This window comes from Lingula anatina, chromosome 4, assembly GCF_051362555.1.
Source record: "Lingula anatina isolate TDL-2025a chromosome 4, LinAna3.0, whole genome shotgun sequence".
NCBI lineage: Eukaryota > Metazoa > Brachiopoda > Lingulata > Lingulida > Lingulidae > Lingula > Lingula anatina.
The window spans coordinates 16431683-16455918 of NC_141770.1; the positions used below are offsets into that span (position 1 = coordinate 16431683).

At 39.2% G+C, this 24236-nt stretch overlaps 2 protein-coding genes across 11 annotated transcripts in view; both read left to right on the forward strand.

Annotated features, from left to right (window-relative positions):
- LOC147762502 (uncharacterized) lies at positions 1–18970 on the forward strand (the record flags this gene model as incomplete). Its single annotated transcript, XM_087010542.1, has 2 exons — positions 1–4776; positions 4971–18970. Coding segments are annotated over exons 1-2 (17385 nt in total), but the record flags the coding sequence as incomplete, so codon positions are not given.
- The window catches only part of LOC106178918 (uncharacterized), a 49534-nt gene extending 25605 nt beyond the window's left edge, over positions 1–23929 (forward strand). For 9 of the 10 annotated variants that reach the window (XM_087010486.1, XM_087010485.1, XM_013562281.2 and 6 more), the window contains 10 exons: positions 18975–19171; positions 19344–19402; positions 19697–19896; positions 20237–20321; positions 20660–20842; positions 21504–21539; positions 21937–22013; positions 22142–22227; positions 22449–22484; positions 22714–23929. In XM_087010486.1, coding sequence (XP_086866612.1) covers positions 18975–19171; positions 19344–19402; positions 19697–19896; positions 20237–20321; positions 20660–20842; positions 21504–21539; positions 21937–22013; positions 22142–22227; positions 22449–22484; positions 22714–22830 — 1076 coding nt within the window. In that variant the 3' untranslated portion in view covers positions 22831–23929. The remainder of the gene's footprint in view (positions 1–18974; positions 19172–19343; positions 19403–19696; positions 19897–20236; positions 20322–20659; positions 20843–21503; positions 21540–21936; positions 22014–22141; positions 22228–22448; positions 22485–22713) is intronic. The other variant, XM_087010479.1, reaches the window with a different exon arrangement.
- Positions 23930–24236: the final 307 nt, after the last annotated feature.

Genomic DNA, 24236 nt, shown 5'->3' on the forward strand with positions numbered 1-24236 from the left:
CCAAACCCTTGCTCAATGAATAAAATGGGACATTGTCTTAATAAATATATAAAAAGGCCTAAATATATCAGTATATGTACAACAAATTTACGTATACTTAAACAATGCGTGATGTAATGAAACCAATAAGCTTTTCCTTGCAATGGTGCGGAAGGAACTTGCTGAATTCCTGGGAAAGTTATGTCTTCGTGTTTGTGACCCATCACTATCGGCCCTCCGTCGTGTCACGTCACGCACCTGTTTTATAGGGTGTAGGTTGAGGATACCAAGCACAGGCAGAGCTCTATGTTTCCCCGTGTATATACATAATTCATCCTCTTGGCTATATATACCACATGTGTGTCTTTATAAAACAAACACTTCGTTGTCTATTCCCTGACGCAGGTGAGTTTCGCTTTCTCTTTAAACAACTTACTACGCTTTTCACTTTACCGTCTCATTGCCATACAAAAAGCACTTTCACACATATTCCCTCCTCATGCAAGTGTGTAGTTGTTCATTTATCTTATTCGTAACCTAACCATTCCCAACACCCAGTGACCCTTTACTGTGCATCATGTATACATTATACCCTTTCCATCTAACATGCATATAAAACACCCAATTGAACACCATGTTGTGTATACAATGCATACACTATGTGATATACATGTACCAACTCACATATGAGGACCTGGTATATATTATAACAGAATGATAAATGGAAACATGCAAAGGAAATAAATACCTCATGTCGTCGTGACCATGTAACTGTCAGCATCTTCGTTGAAGGAATGGGAATCTAACTGTATGAAGTCTGTGAATAACATACCTGCTTACTCCCTGGTTGGTGAAATGAGATCAAACACACGGGAACCCCCGCTGCCGCTGTTACTGCTGGTGGTGCTGCTGGTGGGAGAAATAACCGGAAACTGCGCACGCGTATATGAAATTATTGATGAATAGACTTGTCACTTTCAGAGACCAGTGAGGTGGACATCACTGCAGGTAGCTCTGCCGAGCAGGTAACAACTTCGGTTAGTTTTCAGGTAGGCAACTTTACATCAAGTTCTAATTCAGCAACAAAAGTTATAACTGACCGTGGACAGGAAACAACATTGGCAGTTACAGAAACGACAGGTGCTATCACCGATGCCTTGGATGAAACAACACAAGGTCATTCATCAACAAATGACCAGTCCACAGATGCCATTCCAACCACATCAGAGACCAGAACTATTGTAGGTACTAATTTAGGATTATCCACACAAGAACCGATAGGAACCAGCCCAGTAACTACCACATCGACTGGGAAGGTGCAACAAACACAACCAATAGGGTCGAACCAGCAGGAAACGACTGTAAAGGCTGGAACACCTGTCACGCTTACAGGCGAATCGACAGAACCAGACATGACAGAAATTACAACTCAAAAGAATATGAAAATGTCCACAACGCCAGGAGAGACGGAATCTCAGGAAACTGAAACTACATCAACCGAATCTACCACTTCAGCTGGCTCAGCAGAGATTACGAGTATGTTAGGGGAAGAAACTAATGCAACCAAAATTTCAGATCCACAACTGTTAACAAAAATATCAACAATAACTACAGCAGCTACCAGCATACAGGGTCATCAAACACCATCCTCCTTAATTACACAAGAAACATTAACAACACCATTGGTGAAGACATATATAACCACACAGGCAGAGACGACAGTGTCAACAGAAAATACTGTAGCACTTAGTCAGAAAACAGATGTCACTGAAACAAACATGCCAGATGCAGCAACACAAGGGATACAAGTTGACAGGACAACAGATATGTCTACGTTGGCCACTCCAGATACAACGTCATCAGTAGACGAATCAGCAGTGACAATGATACCTACACCAACAATAGGGACTGATGGTATCGTAGTACACAATGATATGACCACAACAAGAAAAGTAGAAACAACGTTATCTGTTGTCACTACGCCCGATGGAACATCAGCTACAAAAACTACACAAACAGCAACAACTACATCACCACCAATCACACAAATAGTTGGAGAACATATCTTGAATGCTACAAAAGAGACCCCATTAAAAACAACTGAGGAAATGGAGACCACGGTATTTGCTGAGGCAACACAAGCATCAACAACAACAAACCCAACAGCAGCAACAGGCACTCTTGATGGTAAATTAAACAACAAAGAAATGACCACAACAAGAACACCAGATGAAACAACAACGATGCTGCCAACGCCAGAAAATAGTTACAAAGCCTTAGTATCTACTGAGACAGTGATAGCTGAAACACAACCACCATCACCAGTAACAACACTCAAAACAGCAACAACAGGTAGTTACAATAACCTTAACAATGCAGAAAGGACCAGACCAAAAACAGTTAATATCATTGAAACAACAGTACCTGCTAAGTCAACTCGAGTGAAAGCTGTGACAACAGAAGAAACAACAATGACACCAACAACAGCAGCAAGTTTAAATTCTTTAAACAATACAAATATGACCAAACCAAAGACAGCAAGTATTCTTGAAACAACAGAATCAGCTGAAGCAACGCAAGTTGAAGCAACAATGACGCCAAGTGAAAATAAATTAAACAATACGGAAATGACCACATCAAAAGTGATGGGACAACTGAAAACAACAGCAACTGCTGAAAAAGTACAAGAAACAACAATGACACCAACTGGAGAAGAGGTAACAAGCAATACAGATATGACCTCAACAGAATCAGTTAGGGAGACAGCACAAAAAACAACAACAAATACAGAAATTACTACATCAGAAACAGTGAGGGACCTGGAAACTACTGTGTATGCTGGCACAATTACAGTCAAAGCTGCGACAAGGACCACAGCAGAAACAGTGGCAGGCAGTGATAACAACTGGAACAACACAGAAATTACAACATCAAAACCAGTTGAGGAATTGGAAACTACAGCATCTTTTGACAGAACACAAGCTAAGATAAGCATGACAACAACAACAACAACAACAGCAACAGCTAATGGAGGTGTACTAACTCCGCCTTTTGACTGCAATGGTAAAGAAAATACACTTCACCCAAGTGAAAGTGATTGTACAAACTATTTTCTCTGCTACCTAGATCAATTAGTTGGTCATTTTAAGTGCGCTCCAGAAACATACTTTATTGCACAAGAGCAACGATGCATTACTTTTGAATTTGCCAGTGAGAAGTGCTTTTTCAACGGCACCAGAAAGTCTGATGATTCAGTAAACAGGACAACAGCTTCAATTCCTTCAACTCAGCCTTTGTTTACATGTGAGGGAAAGGAAGACGGGCTATATCCTGACCACGAGTCTTGTCTTCGAGGTCACAACTGTACAGATAGTATTGATACAATAGTCTCATGTAGCGGAAGCAGTTTCTGGGATGCTAATACAAATAACTGTGTCTCATACGATAAAATTACACTGGTGATTGACCAATGCTATGTAATACCTGATCATCCAAAGTATGGGCAACGTATACAACTGCAAACAACAATTTCCACCATAACGTATACAACAGGGGTTAGCAGAGACCCTGGTTCTCAAACACTATCTACATTACCGACACAAAAAACAACAACTCCAGAATTAATCATGACAAATATGACAGCAACAGAACAGACAACTCTGTCGACAGAGAGTGCAGGGAGTCAAGAGGCTACTGGCACGCTTTCTCCAACAACAACAAAAACAAGTACAAGTGGAAGTACACAGTCAACTATGAAAAGCAGACCTGGCGATGAAACAAGTACACAGACAACAACAGCAAACCCTGAAGATTTAAGTACTGTAGAACTAAACAAAGGGCAAACAACGTTCACACCTCCCAATCAAGCAGCACTTTCTACACTACCTGTTACTGAAACGATATCTGAAAGAACAGGCTCATCATCATCATCATCAAAAATAGTGAATAGTACAGAAAGCTATGCTGTGACAGAGCAAACCAAATCCACACCCAGCCAAGCATCGCTCTCCATACCATCTGTTACTGGAACTACATCTATGAGAACGGGATCTACACCATCATCAACATTGGTGAGTAGCACAGAGAGTTATTATGTGACAAGTGAAATTACCACAAAAATAACAAGAACACCATTTACCAGTATAACAACTAGAGCACCTCCAAGACCAAGTTATGTGTCATTTACATGCCGAGGAAAAACAAGTGGATTCTACCCTCATCCAGAGAACTGCATCAACTACTTCCATTGCAGTGGTGGACGTCTTATAGCTGCAACAAGTTGTGCAAAAAACACATTCTATGACAAAGATCGGAAAGACTGTCTCCCATATGATTTGGTTCAAGACGAATGTTACCCAGATGGAGTAAGGGTGATTTCAGGAGTCACACATATCTATACAACCAGTACTCCTGGAACAAGCACCACTCCACTCTCAACATCTCCGTATAGGGTATCAACTACAACATACAGCAGTACATCAGCAAGCCAACCTTCACCAACTGACAGTGAGGTCACATGTGCTGATAAGAAGGATGGGATATACGCACTTCAGAATTGTAACATGTATTACCAGTGCACAAGTGGAAATGCAAAAGTACATCTATGTTCGCCGGCATCTTACTTTGATTCAGCCAGAAAGGCTTGTCTTTGGAAAGTACTTGTAAAAAGCCAGTGTTATTCAAATGGAACTAGGAAACTGCCTGCCACCACTCCCATACAAACCAGCTCTTCGACTTCATCACCACGCCCATCATCATCATCAATTACTCCTACTACAGGTTTTCAAATGACTACAGGTAAATTTAAATTACACAACAAAACATTGTGCAGTAATTATAAACACTGTGATGCCCTTTTACATATGCTTTACATACGTTTTACAAAAGTTTTGGTTGGTTTTTGGTTTGAATGCAATGCACCACATAATAGTCAAATAGGCCTTTATCATTATACTTCATCTAAGAATAATGTTTTAATAATCCCATTGCAGGTTCAGACTTAACCTCCAAAGTATCACCAGAAAATTCCATCCCTTTATCCACAACCCAAACCCCCCTCCTGGCATCAATATTGGTTTCTTCTGAATTGAGGACGGTCTCAATACCCAAGTCTACCACGACACCTTACTCCTCATATTCTGCTCCATATTCCTCTTACAAACCTGGTTCAAGTTTTACTGCATATATTGCCACAATAAAATCCAGTATTAACCAAAGTAGGCAAAACACCACTGCGTCACATGTCAATTCTACCCCTACCTCTTTTCACCAAAGCAAAGGTATAACCTCGCCACAGCAAAACAGGAGTGTCACTATCACAACCAAATCACAAGAGCAAAGTAAAACTACACATGACAGGGATAGCGCCACCTTATTACAAGACAAGAGTACCACAACTGTTCCACAAGACAAAAGTGGCCGATCACAACATAGGAGCACCACCAATTTACAATACAAGACTACTCCATCACAAGAAAGGAGTACAACAATCGCAGCTGACCCATCTCAAGACAAAACGACTACCACCTCACCCCAAGAAGAGAGTACAGCTGCCACATCACAAGAAAAGACTAAAACCACCTCATTCCAATACAAAACGTCCACAACCTCACCACAAGACAAGCCTACCACCACCTCACCCCAAGACAAGAGTACCACTGCCACATCACAAGACAAAACTACCACACGCCCAACCCAATACAAAACTACCACCACCTCACCACAAGACAAAAGGACCACTACTCCACCAAAAGACAAAACTACCACTACTTTACCACAAGACAAAAGTTCTGCCGCCCCATCACAATACAAAATTATCACCACTTCATCACAACACAAAACAACCGCCACCTTAACACAAGACAAGAATACCACAGCCAGATCACAGAAAACGACCAGCACCTCACCACAAGACAAAAGTACCACCATCTCACCACAAGACAAAAGTTCTGCCATTCCATCACAATACGAAATCAGCACCTCACCAGCAGACAAGAGTACCACTGCTCCATCTCAAGACAAAACTACCACCACCTCACCACAAGATAAGAGTTCCATCACCTCACTACAAGACAAGAGCACCACCACCTCACCACAAGACAGGAGTACTGCTGCTCCACCACAAGACAAAGCTACCACTGCCTCATCACGAGACAATATAACCACCACCTTACAAGACAAGGGCACCACCACTTCACCACAAGACAGGAGTACTGATGCTCCACCACAAGACAAAGCTACCACTACCTCTTCACAAGACAATATAACCGCCACCTTACAAGACAAGAGTACTACCACTTCACCACAAGACAGGAGTACTGCTGCTCCGCCACAAGACAGAGTAACCACTACCTCATCACAAGACAATATAACCACCACCTTCCAAGACAAGAGTACTATCACTTCACCACAAGACAGGACTACTACTGCTCCGCCACAAGACAGAGTAACCACTACCTCATCACAAGACAATATAACCACCACCTTACAAGACAAGGGCACCAACACTTCACCACAAGACAAGAGTACTGCTGCTCCACCACAAGACAAAGCTACCTCTACCTCATCACAAGGCAATATAGCCACCACCTTACAAGACAAGGGCACCACCACTTCACCCCAAGACAGGAGTACTGCTGCTCCACCACAAGACAAAGCTACCACTACCTCATCACAAGACAATATAACCACCACCTTACAAGAAAAGAGTACTACCACTTCACCACAAGACAGGAGTACTGATGCTCCACCACAAGACAAAGCTACCACTACCTCATCACAAGACAATATAACCACCACCTTACAAGAAAAGAGTACTACCACTTCACCACAAGACAGGAGTACTGCTGCTCCACCACAAGACAAAGCTACAACTGCCTCATTACAAGACAATATAACCACCACCTTACAAGACAAGAGTACTACCACTTCACCACAAGACAGGAGTACTGCTGCTCCACCACAAGACAAAGCTACAACTGCCTCATTACAAGACAATATAACCACCACCTTACAAGACAAGAGTACTTCCACCTCACCACAACACATGAGCACCACAATTTCTTCACAAGACAATAGCACAACAAAAGACAAGCATACCATGACATCACATCACGAGGCTACCTTATCACAGGAAAAGAGTACCACCGTCCCATCACTATACAAAAGTGCCGCAACAACAAAAGACGAGAGAAACACAACCACAGCAAACGGCAAGAGCACCTCTGGGTCAAAATTTAAAACATCCAGCACCTCGCCATATGACAGGAGTACCAACACCACCCCATTACAAGATAGGACTACCCAATCACAAGACGAAAGTTCCACCACCCCATCACAAGGCAAGAATACCATAACATTACCAAAACAAGACAAGACTACAGCATTATTTAATACCACCACAATACCATACAAGAGTTCCACAAAATCACTGCAACAAAACAGAAACACAATATCCTCACAAGACAGGGAGACCAAATCCTCATCATCTGTCAAAAATATTCCACCAAGTACCAATGTTTCTTTACCATTTTCTACATCAACAGCTCATTTTACAGCCGGCAAAACTGATTCCCCATCAGCTTCCCATTCTTCCTTTTCTACTGCTCATTCATTAGAGTCGACTGAGCATCAAAACACTGCAACTCCTCTTTCTGCCACTACTGAGGGATCTGTTTATATGGATTTCACTTGCATAGGCCTGCCTGATGGTTGGTACCCTCACCTACATAGCTGTTTACTGTTCTATTCCTGTATCAATGAGTCCCTAGAAGTCCATTCATGTGAGCATGGGACGTTTTATGATTCTAACATCAGTAAATGTACAAATGTCAGCAATGTTTTTGATATCTGTTATCAAAATGGGACGCGAAAACAAGAGACTATATTAAGCCAGCCAACAACTAAATTTATGCATACCATATTTTCAGGTTCAACAGGCCCCACACCACAAACATCTAAATATTTAAGCAGCTCTCTTACCACAGCAGCTACTCAATTACCAGTAGTTAATGCTACCACAAACCCACTTCAGAACAATAATACGACCAATCATACAAATGTGCCACTTTCCAGCTCTGCTACAATTTCTACTTTAGAGGCCAGTCCCCAATCCTTTACAACAGAAGCATCTGTTACTAATGATACAATTATCCCGCCTACCAAATCCTCTGGCAATACGACAGATTATGGACTTCATAATATTTCTACAGTTGACAAAACAACAGTATCAAAAACAACCATCCCTCTTGTAACTAAAAATAGTGTCCCCTTGCCAAGTACCAAAACGACTCCGTTTTCCCCCAGCATTGCCTTCAGTTGTAAAGGAAAACAGAATGACTTCCATCCCGACCCTTTCAACTGTTCCATTTTCTATTATTGCTTGAGAGGTTCTATACTAGGCAAATATGAATGCATTGATAACAAGAAATATTACGATGAGGAATATAAGAGTTGTAGAACCTTTTGGGATGTATATCCGCAGTGCCATTATAATGGTTCAAGAGTCCAGCTTACGACAACAACAGCCCCAATAACCACTACAAAAGAAATACCTGATAGAACTTCCTACCCTTTCATGGTCAGCACTTCCACAGCTCAGGCTAGTATCATATCCACAACTTCAGAAATTAATGTTACCAACTCTACAACACTTGCATCTGTTGAAACATCTTTTAGTGCCACAGGGTCTTCAACAAAAGAGGCTGGTTTGACATCTCAACCTACTGAAATGTATGTTTCTGACTCTACAGGAATTCCTACGGATACCGCTGTAAGACCCAATATTTCTACCATTCCACTAGTTGGAACCTCTTCTAGTTCCCCAGTGTCAAGTTCTGGTGATAGTTCTTCCAGTGTCACTGCTTCAGTGTCCCAAATGACAGACACTTCACCAGACTACCAATTAAATCTTTCTTCAACAACTATAGCTACTGTAGAAACAACAATATCATCATCACCACCAATATTTGTTTTTAGTTGTGAAGGGAAGCGAAATGACTTCCATCCAGACCCTTTCAACTGTTCCATTTTCTATTATTGTTTGAGAGGTTCTATACTAGGCAAATATGAATGCATTGATAACAAGAAATATTACGATGAGGAATATAAGAGTTGTAGAACCTTTTGGGATGTATATCCGCAGTGCCATTATAATGGTTCAAGAGTCCAGCTTACGACAACAACAGCCCCAATAGCCACTACAAAAGAAATACCTGATAGAACTTCCTACCCTTTCATGGTCAGCACTTCCACATCTCAGGCTAATATCATATCCACAACTACAGAAATTAATGTTACCAACTCTACAACACTTGCATCTGTTGAAACATCTTTTAGTGCCACAGGGTCTTCAACAAAAGAGGCTGGTTTGACATCTCAACCTACTGAAATGTATGTTTCTGACTCAACAGGAATTCCTACGGATACCACTGTTAGACCCAATATTTCTACCTTTCCATTAGTTGGAACCTCTTCTATTTTCCCAGTGTCGAGTTCTGGTGATAGTTCTTCCAGTGTCACTGCTTCAGTGTCCCAAACGATAGACACTTCACCAGACCACCAATTAAATCTTTCTTCAACAATTATAGCTACTGTAGAAACAACAATATCATCATCACCACCAATATTTGTTTTTAGTTGTGAAGGGAAACGAAATGACTTCCATCCAGACCCTTTCAACTGTTCCATTTTCTATTATTGCTTGAGAGGTTCTATACTAGGCAAATATAAATGCATTGATAACAAGAAATATTACGATGAGGAATATAAGAGTTGTAGAACCTTTTGGGATGTATATCCGCAGTGCCATTATAATGGTTCAAGAGTCCAGCTTACAACAACAGCCCCAATAGCCACTACAAAAGAAATACCTGATAGAACTTCCTACCCTTTCATGGTCAGCACTTCCACATCTCAGGCTAGTATCATATCCACAACTACAGAAATTAATGTTACCAACTCTACAACTCTTGCATCTGTTGAAACATCTTTTAGTGCCACAGGGTCTTCAACAAAAGAGGCTGGTTTGACATCTCAACCTACTGAAATGTATGTTTCTGACTCTACAGGAATTCCTACGGATACCACTGTAAGACCCAATATTTCTACCATTCCACTAGTTGGAACCTCTTCTAGTTCCCCAGTGTCAAGTTCTGGTGATAGTTCTTCCAGTGTCACTGCTTCAGTGTCCCAAATGACAGACACTTCACCAGACTACCAATTAAATCTTTCTTCAACAACTATAGCTACTGTAGAAACAACAATATCATCATCACCACCAGTATTTGTTTTTAGTTGTGAAGGGAAACGGAATGACTTCCATCCAGACCCTTATAACTGTTCCGTTTACTATTATTGCTTGAGAGGTTCTATACTAGACAAACATGAATGCTTTGATAACAAGAAATATTATGATGAGGAATATAAGAGTTGTAGAACCTTTTGGGATGTATATCCCCAGTGCCATTATAATGGTTCAAGAGTCCAGCTTACAACAACGGCCCCAATAACCACTACAAAAGAAATACCTGATAGAACTTCCTACCCTTTCATGGTCAGCACTTCCACATCTCAGGCTAGTATCATATCCACAACTACAGAAATTAATGTTACCAACTCTACAACACTTGCATCTGTTCAAACATCTTTCATTGCCACAGGGTCTTCAACAAAAGAGGCTGGTTTGACATCTCAACCTACTGAAATGTATGTTTCTGACTCTACAGGAATTCCTATGGATACCACTGTAAGACCCAATATTTCTACCATTCCAGTAGTTGGAACCTCTTCTAGTTCCCCAGTGTCGAGTTCTGGTGATAGTTCTTCCAGTGTCACTGCTTCAGTGTCTCAAACGACAGACACTTCACCAGACCACCAATTAAATCTTTCTTCAACAACTATAGCTACTGTAGAAACAACAATATCATCATCACCACCAGTATTTGTTTTTAGTTGTGAAGGGAAACGGAATGACTTCCATCCAGACCCTTATAACTGTTCCGTTTACTATTATTGCTTGAGAGGTTCTATACTAGACAAACATGAATGCTTTGATAACAAGAAATATTATGATGAGGAATATAAGAGTTGTAAAACCTTTTGGGATGTATATCCGCAGTGCCATTATAATGGTTCAAGAGTCCAGCTTACAACAACAACAGCCCCAATAACCACTACAAAAGAAATACCTGATAGAACTTCCTACCCTTTCAATGTCAGCACTTCCACATCTCAGGCTAGTATCATATCCGAAACTTCTGAAATCTATGTTCCCGACTCTACAACAGTCGCATCTATTGAAACATCCCTTAGTACCCCAGGACCTCCAACAAGTGAGGCTGCTTTGACATCTCAAACTACTGAAATGTATGTCCCCGATTCTACAACAGTTGCATCTGTTGAAACATCTCTTAGTACCCCAGGATTTTCCACAAGTGAGGATGCTTTGACATCTCAAACTACTGAAATGTATGTCCCCGATTCTACAACAGTTGCATCTGTTAAAACATCTTTTAGTGCCACAGGATCTTCAACAAGTGAGGATGCTTTGACATCTCAAACTACTGAAATGTATGCTTCCAACTCGCCAACAATTCCTACAGATACTAGTACTAGACCCAATATTTCTACCATACCATCTGTTGAAACATCTTCTAGTGCCCCACTGTCAAGTTCTGCTGATAGTTCTTTCAGTATGAGTGCTTCAGTGTCCCAAACGACAGACACTTCACCAGACCACCAATTACATCTTTCTTCAACAACTATAGCTACTGTAGAAACAACAATATCATCATCACCACCAATATTTGTTTTTAGTTGTGAAGGGAAACGAAATGACTTCCATCCAGACCCTTTCAACTGTTCCATTTTCTATTATTGCTTGAGAGGTTCTATACTAGGCAAATATGAATGCATTGATAACAAGAAATATTATGATGAGGAATATAAGAGTTGTAGAACCTTTTGGGATGTATATCCGCAGTGCCATTATAATGGTTCAAGAGTCCAGCTTACGACAACAACAGCCCCAATAACCACTACAAAAGAAATACCTGATAGAACTTCCTACCCTTTCATGGTCAGCACTTCCACAGCTCAGGCTAGTATCATATCCACAACTTCAGAAATTAATGTTACCAACTCTACAACACTTGCATCTGTTGAAACATCTTTTAGTGCCACAGGGTCTTCAACAAAAGAGGCTGGTTTGACATCTCAACCTACTGAAATGTATGTTTCTGACTCTACAGGAATTCCTACGGATACCACTGTTAGACCCAATATTTCTACCATTCCACTAGCTGGAACCTCTTCTAGTTCCCCAGTGTCGAGTTTTGGTGATAGTTCTTCCAGTGTCACTGCTTCAGTGTCCCAAACGATAGACACTTCACCAGACCACCAATTAAATCTTTCTTCAACAACTATAGCTACTGTAGAAACAACAATATCATCATCACCACCAATATTTGTTTTTAGTTGTGAAGGGAAACGAAATGACTTCCATCCAGACCCTTTCAACTGTTCCATTTTCTATTATTGCTTGAGAGGTTCTATACTAGGCAAATATGAATGCATTGATAACAAGAAATATTATGATGAGGAATATAAGAGTTGTAGAACCTTTTGGGATGTATATCCGCAGTGCCATTATAATGGTTCAAGAGTCCAGCTTACGACAACAACAGCCCCAATAACCACTACAAAAGAAATACCTGATAGAACTTCCTACCCTTTCATGGTCAGCACTTCCACAGCTCAGGCTAGTATCATATCCACAACTTCAGAAATTAATGTTACCAACTCTACAACACTTGCATCTGTTGAAACATCTTTTAGTGCCACAGGGTCTTCAACAAAAGAGGCTGGTTTGACATCTCAACCTACTGAAATGTATGTTTCTGACTCTACAGGAATTCCTACGGATACCACTGTTAGACCCAATATTTCTACCATTCCACTAGTTGGAACCTCTTCTAATTCCCCAGTGTCGAGTTTTGGTGATAGTTCTTCCAGTGTCACTGCTTCAGTGTCCCAAACGATAGACACTTCACCAGACCACCAATTAAATCTTTCTTCAACAACTATAGCTACTGTAGAAACAACAATATCATCATCACCACCAATATTTGTTTTTAGTTGTGAAGGGAAACGAAATGACTTCCATCCAGACCCTTTCAACTGTTCCATTTTCTATTATTGCTTGAGAGGTTCTATACTAGGCAAATATGAATGCATTGATAACAAGAAATATTATGATGAGGAATATAAGAGTTGTAGAACCTTTTGGGATGTATATCCGCAGTGCCATTATAATGGTTCAAGAGTCCAGCTTACGACAACAACAGCCCCAATAACCACTACAAAAGAAATACCTGATAGAACTTCCTACCCTTTCATGGTCAGCACTTCCACAGCTCAGGCTAGTATCATATCCACAACTTCAGAAATTAATGTTACCAACTCTACAACACTTGCATCTGTTGAAACATCTTTTAGTGCCACAGGGTCTTCAACAAAAGAGGCTGGTTTGACATCTCAACCTACTGAAATGTATGTTTCTGACTCTACAGGAATTCCTACGGATACCACTGTTAGACCCAATATTTCTACCATTCCACTAGCTGGAACCTCTTCTAGTTCCCCAGTGTCGAGTTTTGGTGATAGTTCTTCCAGTGTCACTGCTTCAGTGTCCCAAACGACAGACACTTCACCAGACCACCAATTACATCTTTCTTCAACAACTATAGCTACTGTAGAAACAACAATATCATCATCACCACCAATATTTGTTTTTAGTTGTGAAGGGAAACGAAATGACTTCCATCCAGACCCTTTCAACTGTTCCATTTTCTATTATTGCTTGAGAGGTTCTATACTAGGCAAATATGAATGCATTGATAACAAGAAATATTATGATGAGGAATATAAGAGTTGTAGAACCTTTTGGGATGTATATCCGCAGTGCCATTATAATGGTTCAAGAGTCCAGCTTACAACAACAGCCCCAATAACCACTACAAAAGAAATACCTGATAGAACTTCCTACCCTTTCATGGTCAGCACTTCCACATCTCAGGCTAGTATCATATCCACAACTACAGAAATTAATGTTACCAACTCTACAACACTTGCATCTGTTGAAACATCTTTTAGTGCCACAGGGTCTTCAACAATACAGGCTGGTTTGACATCTCAACCTACTGAAATATATGTTTCTGACTCTACAGGAATTCCTACGGATACCACTGTTAGACCCAATATTTCTACCATTCCACTAGTTGGAACCTCTTCTAGTTCCCCAGTGTCGAGTTCTGGTGATAGTTCTTCCAGTGTCACTGCTTCAGTGTCCCAAACGACAGACACTTCACCAGACCACCAATTAAATCTTTCTTCAACAACTATAGCTACTGTAGAAACAACAATATCATCATCACCACCAATATTTGTTTTTAGTTGTGAAGGGAAACGAAATGACTTCCATCCAGACCCTTTCAACTGTTCCATTTTCTATTATTGCTTGAGAGGTTCTATACTAGGCAAATATGAATGCATTGATAACAAGAAATATTATGATGAGGAATATAAGAGTTGTAGAACCTTTTGGGATGTATATCCGCAGTGCCATTATAATGGTTCAAGAGTCCAGCTTACGACAACAACAGCCCCAGTAGCCACTACAAAAGAAATACCTGATAGAACTTCCTACCCTTTCATGGTCAGCACTTCCACATCTCAGGCTAGTATCATATCCACAACTACAGAAATTAATGTTACCAACTCTACAACACTTGCATCTGTTCAAACATCTTTCATTGCCACAGGGTCTTCAACAAAAGAGGCTGGTTTGACATCTCAACCTACTGAAATGTATGTTTCTGACTCCACAGGAATTCCTATGGATACCACTGTAAGACCCAATATTTCTACCATTCCAGTAGTTGGAACCTCTTCTAGTTCCCCAGTGTCGAGTTCTGGTGATAGTTCTTCCAGTGTCACTGCTTCAGTGTCTCAAACGACAGACACTTCACCAGACCACCAATTAAATCTTTCTTCAACAACTATAGCTACTGTAGAAACAACAATATCATCATCACCACCAGTATTTGTTTTTAGTTGTGAAGGGAAACGGAATGACTTCCATCCAGACCCTTATAACTGTTCCGTTTACTATTATTGCTTGAGAGGTTCTATACTAGACAAACATGAATGCTTTGATAACAAGAAATATTATGATGAGGAATATAAGAGTTGTAGAACCTTTTGGGATGTATATCCGCAGTGCCATTATAATGGTTCAAGAGTCCAGCTTACAACAACGGCCCCAATAACCACTACAAAAGAAATACCTGATAGAACTTCCTACCCTTTCATGGTCAGCACTTCCACATCTCAGGCTAGTATCATATCCACAACTGCAGAAATTAATGTTACCAACTCTACAACACTTGCATCTGTTCAAACATCTTTCATTGCCACAGGGTCTTCAACAAAAGAGGCTGGTTTGACATCTCAACCTACTGAAATGTATGTTTCTGACTCCACAGGAATTCCTATGGATACCACTGTAAGACCCAATATTTCTACCATTCCAGTAGTTGGAACCTCTTCTAGTTCCCCAGTGTCGAGTTCTGGTGATAGTTCTTCCAGTGTCACTGCTTCAGTGTCTCAAACGACAGACACTTCACCAGACCACCAATTAAATCTTTCTTCAACAACTATAGCTACTGTAGAAACAACAATATCATCATCACCACCAGTATTTGTTTTTAGTTGTGAAGGGAAACGGAATGACTTCCATCCAGACCCTTATAACTGTTCCGTTTACTATTATTGCTTGAGAGGTTCTATACTAGACAAACATGAATGCTTTGATAACAAGAAATATTATGATGAGGAATATAAGAGTTGTAGAACCTTTTGGGATGTATATCCGCAGTGCCATTATAATGGTTCAAGAGTCCAGCTTACAACAACAACAGCCCCAATAACCACTACAAAAGAAATACCTGATAGAACTTCCTACCCTTTCATGGTCAGCACTTCCACATCTCAGGCTAGTATCATATCCGAAACTTCTGAAATCTATGTTCCCGACTCTACAACAGTCGCATCTATTGAAACATCCCTTAGTACCCCAGGACCTCCAACAAGTGAGGCTGCTTTGACATCTCAAACTACTGAAATGTATGTCCCCGATTCTACAACAGTTGCATCTGTTGAAACATCTCTTAGTACCCCAGGATTTTCCACAAGTGAGGATGCTTTGACATCTCAAACTACTGAAATGTATGTCCCCGATTCTACAACAGTTGCATCTGTTAAAACATCTTTTAGTGCCACAGGATCTTCAACAAGTGAGGATGCTTTGACATCTCAAACTACTGAAATGTATGCTTCCAACTCGCCAACAATTCCTACAGATACTAGTACTAGACCCAATATTTCTACCATACCATCTGTTGAAACATCTTCTAGTGCCCCACTGTCAAGTTCTGCTGATAGTTCTTTCAGTATGAGTGCCTCAGTGTCCCAAATAACAGACACTACAACATACCACCAACTAAATGTTTCTTCAACAACTATAGCTACTGTAGAAACAGCAATATCATCATCACCACCAATATTTGTTTTTAGTTGTAAAGGGAAACGAAATGACTTCCATCCAGACCCTTATAACTGTTCCGTTTACTATTATTGCTTGAGAGGTTCTATACTAGACAAACATGAATGCTTTGATAACAAGAAATATTATGATGAGGAATATAAGAGTTGTAGAACCTTTTGGGATGTATATCCGCAGTGTCATTATAATGGTTCAAGAGTCCAGCTTACAACAACAGCCCCAATAACCACTACAAAAGAAATACCTGATAGAACTTCCTACCCTTTCAATGTCAGCACTTCCACATCTCAGGTTAGTATCATATCCCCAACTACTGAAATCTATGTTCCCGTCTCTACAACAGTTGCATCTATTGAAACATCCCTTAGTACCCCAGGACCTCCAACAAGTGAGGCTGCTTTGACATCTCAAACTACTGAAATGTATGTCCCCGATTCTACAATAGGTGCATCTGTTGAAACATCTCTTAGTACCCCAGGATCTTCCACAAGTGAGGATGCTTTGACATCTCAAACTACTGAAATGTATGTCCCCGATTCTACAACAGTTGCATCTGTTAAAACATCTTTTAGTGCCACAGGATCTTCAACAAGTGAGGATGCTTTGACATCTCAAACTACTGAAATGTATGCTTCCAACTCGCCAACAATTCCTACAGATACTAGTACTAGACCCAATATTTCTACCATACCATCTGTTGAAACATCTTCTAGTGCCCCACTGTCAAGTTCTGCTGATAGTTCTTTCAGTATGAGTGCCTCAGTGTCCCAAATAACAGACACTACAACATACCACCAACTAAATGTTTCTTCAACAACTATAGCTACTGTAGAAACAACAATATCATCATCACCACCAATATTTGTTTTTAGTTGTGAAGGGAAACGAAATGACTTCCATCCAGACCCTTATAACTGTTCCGTTTACTATTATTGCTTGAGAGGTTCTATACTAGACAAACATGAATGCTTTGATAACAAGAAATATTATGATGAGGAATATAAGAGTTGTAGAACCTTTTGGGATGTATATCCGCAGTGTCATTATAATGGTTCAAGAGTCCAGCTTACAACAACAGCCCCAATAACCACTACAAAAGAAATACCTGATAGAACTTCCTACCCTTTTATGGTCAGCACTTCCACATCTCAGGTTAGTATCATATCCCCAACTACTGAAATCTATGTTCCCGACTCTACAACAGTTGCATCTATTGAAACATCCCTTAGTACCCCAGGACCTCCAACAAGTGAGGCTGCTTTGACATCTCAAACTACTGAAATGTATGTCCCCGATTCTACAACAGGTGCATCTGTTGAAACATCCCTTAGTACCCCAGGATCTTCAACAAGTGAGGATGCTTTGACATCTCAAACTACTGAAATGTATGTCCCCGATTCTACAACAGTTGCATCTGTTGAAACATCTTTTAGTGCCACAGGAGCTTCAACAAGTGAGGATGCTTTGACATCTCAAACTACTGAAATGTATGCTTCCAACTCGTCAACAATTCCTACGGATACTAGTACTAGACCCAATATTTCTACCATACCATCTGTTGAAACATCTTTTAGTGCCCCACTGTCAAGTTCTGCTGATAGTTCTTTCAGTATGAGTGCTTCAGTGTCCCAAATAACAGACACTACAACATACCACCAACTAAATGTTTCTTCAACAACTATAGCTACTGTAGAAACAACAATATTTTTTTTTAGTTGTGAAGGGAAACGAAATGACTTCCATCCAGACCCTTATAACTGTTCCGTTTACTATTATTGCTTGAGAGGTTCTATACTAGACAAACATGAATGCTTTGATAACAAGAAATATTATGATGAGGAATATAAGAGTTGTAGAACCTTTTGGGATGTATATCCGCAGTGTCATTATAATGGATCAAGAGTCCAGCTTACAACAACAGCACCAATAGCCACTACACCAGAAATGACTGGTAGAACCTCCAACTCTTACATGGTCAATACCACTGCAAATGAGACTGGCTCATCTCTCTTTAGCTTGACTCCCTCTCTCCTACCTGCTTCGACAGCACTATCAAATACAACTTATCCTGCACAGTCCACTTTATTGTCTACTTTATATCCTCATTTTCAAAACCAAACTATAAGTAATACCCAAGCCTCCCGTGAAACTCCAGAGACAAACCCTGCTTCTGAAGGGACCACACCACTCCCTAGGCTTCAAAATCAAACTGATAGCACAATCCAATTCTCTGGAGAAACTTCCAGCTCATCCCGCAGTGTGAAATCCACTTTGTTCCCTCAGCTTGGAAATGAAACTCTAAGTTACAGCCAAACTACCACGCCATCCCTTCCCAATGCTTCTATAACCTATCCCTTGCTTACTAATGTTTCAGCAACACCAAGACCAACCACTTCTCGAACCACAAAGCCCACAGTGACCACCGGCAGTGCCGTTGTAACCCCTAGTATTCCAGTCATTGGAAATAGCACAGTAAATATCAAGACTGGCATTGCGCTACCATGGGATGACCTTTATTACCAAGAGTCTCGCCCCAAGACAGCAAGTGTCATAGAAGAGATTCATGATTCAGTAAGTTTTTGGATAATACTTGTTTCCAGATTATTATTTAACCTACAAATCCACTGTCTTTTCTTCTAATAACATAGAGATGCCTGATACCACATATTTTATTATGTCACTACTTATGTTCTATATCATTTTAAATAAAGTTAAAACTTTATCGATGCTTTCTTCTTTGTAGTTGATGAAGATCTATGAAGATCTCCCAGGACTAAGCAGGTTGAATGTAAAGGATCTCCAGTAAGTGGCTAGTCTCTTTATCTCAGTTAAACTTGAGCAAACAAGAAGACATAGCCTTGTATGACTACTGGTCAAATCATGAGAACTGCTTGACCTACTGATTCCCCAATCTTGTCATGGATTGGACATAAAAATAAGGCACCATGATTAGAACCATTAACTCAAATTCTCTATCTGAAATACACATAACTTTCCAACATATATATATATATATATATATATATATATATATATATATATATATATATATATATGAATTGTATTTGTAATAACTGTACAACTGTGCACTTTTAGACGCATGGGTAAGATGACTCAGATCTGCTATGACTTGGAGCTGGCCAATGTTCCAATGGATCAGGAGGCCGAGGTGGTGGCTGTATTGGAAGACAAAATAAAGAAAAATGCAGGAATGATGCCCTTTGCCAATGCAGAACTGAAGGTGGAAGGACCTACATATGTTCACACTGGGAACTGTCAAGCTGTTCAGGCTCAACGTAAGAAACACTGTGTGCCCCTAAACTAATGATTACCTACATTAACTGTTGCATGTTATTTTGGCTACAAAACAATTTTTGGATAAGAAGTTAAACTTTTTAATTTGAATCTTTAACACAAAACTTAAAGATTCCATTTACTTTATGTTATGGAAAATCACTTTGAATATTAATCAATATTTGCTTCTTAATTGTTTTTACCTGACTCTTCTAACCATTCAAATAATTTGGAATAAGAACATTATTGAGATGAATGATTTATATGTTTGCTTCTTTTTTTCTCATCACTCACACATTCCCAGAATATTGTGTTGTATTGTATTGTATTGTATTATTGCAGAGGTGGTGAACTGTGACTGGTTTGACTTGAACAATGTCTGTATCAATGGACTATGTGAGGTGGAGAACCAGAGACCAACTTGCCTGTAAGTACAATAATATTTTGCAAGTAATTTGTGAGCTGATGGACAAATTTTGCTACTTTGTGTCATGTTATAAAAATATAAAAGGCTATCAATGGGCATTTGCTCCGTCAGAAGTGCTTGGATGCAAGTAGTGATGTAGGTCCTTTACTATTTGCTCCATCTTCAGCTGCAATAACTGCCTTTTTCTTTGCTATTATCAACAGTCAAATAAGAAATAAGAAAATGCCTGGTCACCATAGTCCACAATTCACATTTAAAAAAATGCAATACCATCATATTGATTGAACCAATATTATTCAAACTGTGAATATATCTCATAAAATCAACACCTTTTTCAGATGTCAAGAAGGATACGCAGGACCAAGATGCCAGCTGAGAACAGAGAGTCCCCTGGCCCAGCAACAGGAGGACAAGTCCACCCTGATTGCAGCTGGGGTTGTGGCTGGAATTGTCTTCCTGGTCCTTGTGGTCCTGATCACATGGGTGGTTGTAGTTAAAATGAAGAGAAGAAGGGAACTCATGTAAGCATATTAGCCACTGGCATTTTTGGATAAGTATGGACTGTATGTCCAATTGGTACCTATTTGGGACATATCTGGCAATAAAAATCTATGGTTTATTCAGATGGATGGCAAAGTCTCCTACAGAATTCAATTATTCTATTGCTTTACAACTGTAAGAACTATGACTGTGAGCAGAGGGCTGGTGTTTGTGAAGGCTAAATGCTACTGCTTTATCCCAAGACCCTGCCTATTTTAGTTTCATTCTACTAAAGCAAAGTTTTGTGGAAATACACAACTAATCTTGTTGAAACTACCAAAGTTCACCTGTTTGCTTTATTTGCTAGTATACCAGGTATGGATGAAAATGTCTCAATCCTTAAAACCCATAAGGAGCTTATTATTTTATTGTTATAACATCATGTGTTTATGGTAAAGACTTGAAAATTCCATCACTAGTAAGTAAATAATATCTTTAAATGTCTGAATCTGACTTGTCTAAATTGTCAAGTGGCCCATTTTCAAGTTTGATGAAATTTTCAAAATGAAAATAATTACTTTGGCAGAGAATCTCTTCTGACAAAATTTTCAAGACTGACTAAATGTTCAGGTTTTTACCATACCTCTCCTGTGCCATAATTCTACCCCAGTACCATTACCTTGACCTTTTTGCTTCATTCAGGTACCGCTCCCAATCTGACAAGCTGCAAGAAATGAGGTAAGTTTCTCCATCATTTGGCTTGCGCTTTAAAACACTGATATTGACCTCGCCACACTTTCAGCTTACAATGATTTTATTAGTTGCCACTAGGCAGTGTGCCTCCATTTTCCCTTTACACTGTAATCCTCATATTCCACAGGTCATTTATATGAGGCTACATGAAACTCTGCAGTTAATCGTTCTTTTTTTTCTACATCCCTCTCAATACTTCTTAACACCCAATACTACACACAATGCATCAATCATTTTTCATTTCCTTCTTAAGTCAAAATATGATATGAATACTTCCTCTCTGAATTTCTGTTTTTTTTTTTTTTTTCAGCCACATTTAAAACAGAATCATAACTAACATTTAAATTGTAAGTACTTTACACAAGTCTGCATTTTGTTTCAGTCTGGAGAATGGTGGCACCAATGGCAGTGCAATTGGAGCAATGAGCAGTTCCTATCTACCCAGATATGCCAGAGCAGGTAAGTCCATTTGATAAAAATTATTATTATTAAAATTATTCTATGCTCAGAAAGTTATTATGATATGCGAATGTCGCACCTGGTGTGAAATGCAATCTGATTCAAGAGGCTTTCCGTTCACCTTACAGGTGCTCCTAGTTCTGTGGGAGGTTCCCACTACCCCAGAGAGGGGTCGATATACGGCACCAATGGCAGGCCACCAATGGATGATGACGTGAGTGCATAATGCTCTTCTCTTCTCAAATAAAAAATTAAAGTATAATTTTATGATGTAAACCAAATCTGTGCTGAAGTGACTTCCAGAAAAGCAACACACAATTATTCTTACATGTGCCTGTAAAATGAAGGAATTGGTCTAATAATATAATCAAATAACATTAAGCATTTTGTTTTAGATAATTTCACATTTCAAATTCTTCTTTTTCTATTCTTCAGGGATTTGACCACATAGGTTATGCAACTGCTCATTCAGTAAGTTAAACTTTATCTTTCTTAATGCTTTTATGTTCATTAACAATGAACTTTTGCAAGAACCCTGTAAAAGTCAGTCTTCCAAAGAAAATAAATAAACTTAAGTAGATCTGGGGTCATGGCACAGTGGACAGTTTCTAATCCTTTTCTTCAAATCATAAATCTGCCAGTGTCATAAAATATGCCTGTCTTTCTTAGTGTTTCTTAATTCTGCCCTGAATTCTTTCAGATAAACTATCCCAGAGACATTTACGGTGGCTCTGCCAGGGAACCCATCTATGGAGGTTCTGGAAGGGACATGTATGGTGGTTCTGCACGAGATATATATGGTGGTTCCGTCAGATAACCCTGACCAGCCAATCCTTATTTTAGGAAGACTAAATGACTGTTTAAAAGATCTTTACAGTATGAAGACTCATGGAAAAAAATACTGAAATCAGAAAATGACCTGATCTTAGTTGCAAATATGCATAACTGATAAAAAGCGTCTGCATTCAATTGACATTGTAAAGACAGTTCCAATAACTGCAATGAAATTCCTATTTCAAGAAGAAAAATATATAAATAAAATATAATAAATATATACACAGAGAAAATATTGCTTCAAAGCATCAAGGGTGGTTTCATCAGTTCCTTATCTCCAGGATGGCTAAATAACTAGTGAAGCCTAGACTGAAATTTTAACGTCATTAATGGCTGAAATTGCATGAACTGATGACAAAGTCCCTCTGAAGGTAACAATATGACCTCATATTTATGATCTTCTAAAGATATTATAGGTCATAAATGCTATCTTCATGATAAGCAGGCATATATAGGATCATGTTCATTCAAGATTATAGATTATAGCATAAGACTTTAGATTTTGATGTCAATTTGGCCTGTTACTATAATGTTTATCAGTCAGATATATTGTTTAAAATGACACAATATTATTATTATTATTATAGCATGAACTGATATTACCGCTATTTGAAATATCCCATGGTTGTTATCATTTGCATTTAAACATCTATGTACATTATTTTGTAAATACATCGAGATATAATTGAACTTATCATGACTGTTGACATAATTGTGCTTCAAGGTTTAGTATTCCTTGAAACAGAGTAGAATGAAAAAGTATAACTTTTTACAGCTGTAAGGAAATAATCCATCTTAAGAAGCAAAACATGGCCCCACCCAACATTATCGTACTATATTTGCAACAATGGCATTGCATTCATTTCACTGTAAAAATTCTAGTTTAAGTGACTTGTAACCTTATAGAATAGTTTATACGACATTGCCAAGATCATATAATGATGAGAGACAACCAGGATTAAACTAGAGGCATTATGTACCAGCGATTAAAAATTTTGTAAATGCTTATAATTAGAGTCTACGCATTGGATTTTGGAACTTTTTAAGTATCTTGATAAGAAATAAATATTTGTTTTATAGAATTGCTTTAAATATTTATTAACACACCACCCAATCCCATGTGTCTTCCCATACCAAAAATGTGAATGTTATAATAAAAACTTTTAGGTCCTTAGGCTTGCATGCCAGCAAGAAATAAGTAAGAAAGAGAAAACGTATGCACTTTTGATCCATGATTTCATGGCATCTCAGCACGTAAAGAAATAATCACCTTCTTGCCTCCTGGCTCAAAAGTATTTTAATCATTTTAACTAATGGATGATTCTGATAAACAAGGCTGTTACCTGTAGCTTACAGCCTCAGTTTTTGTTTGGCATACACATTCATGGT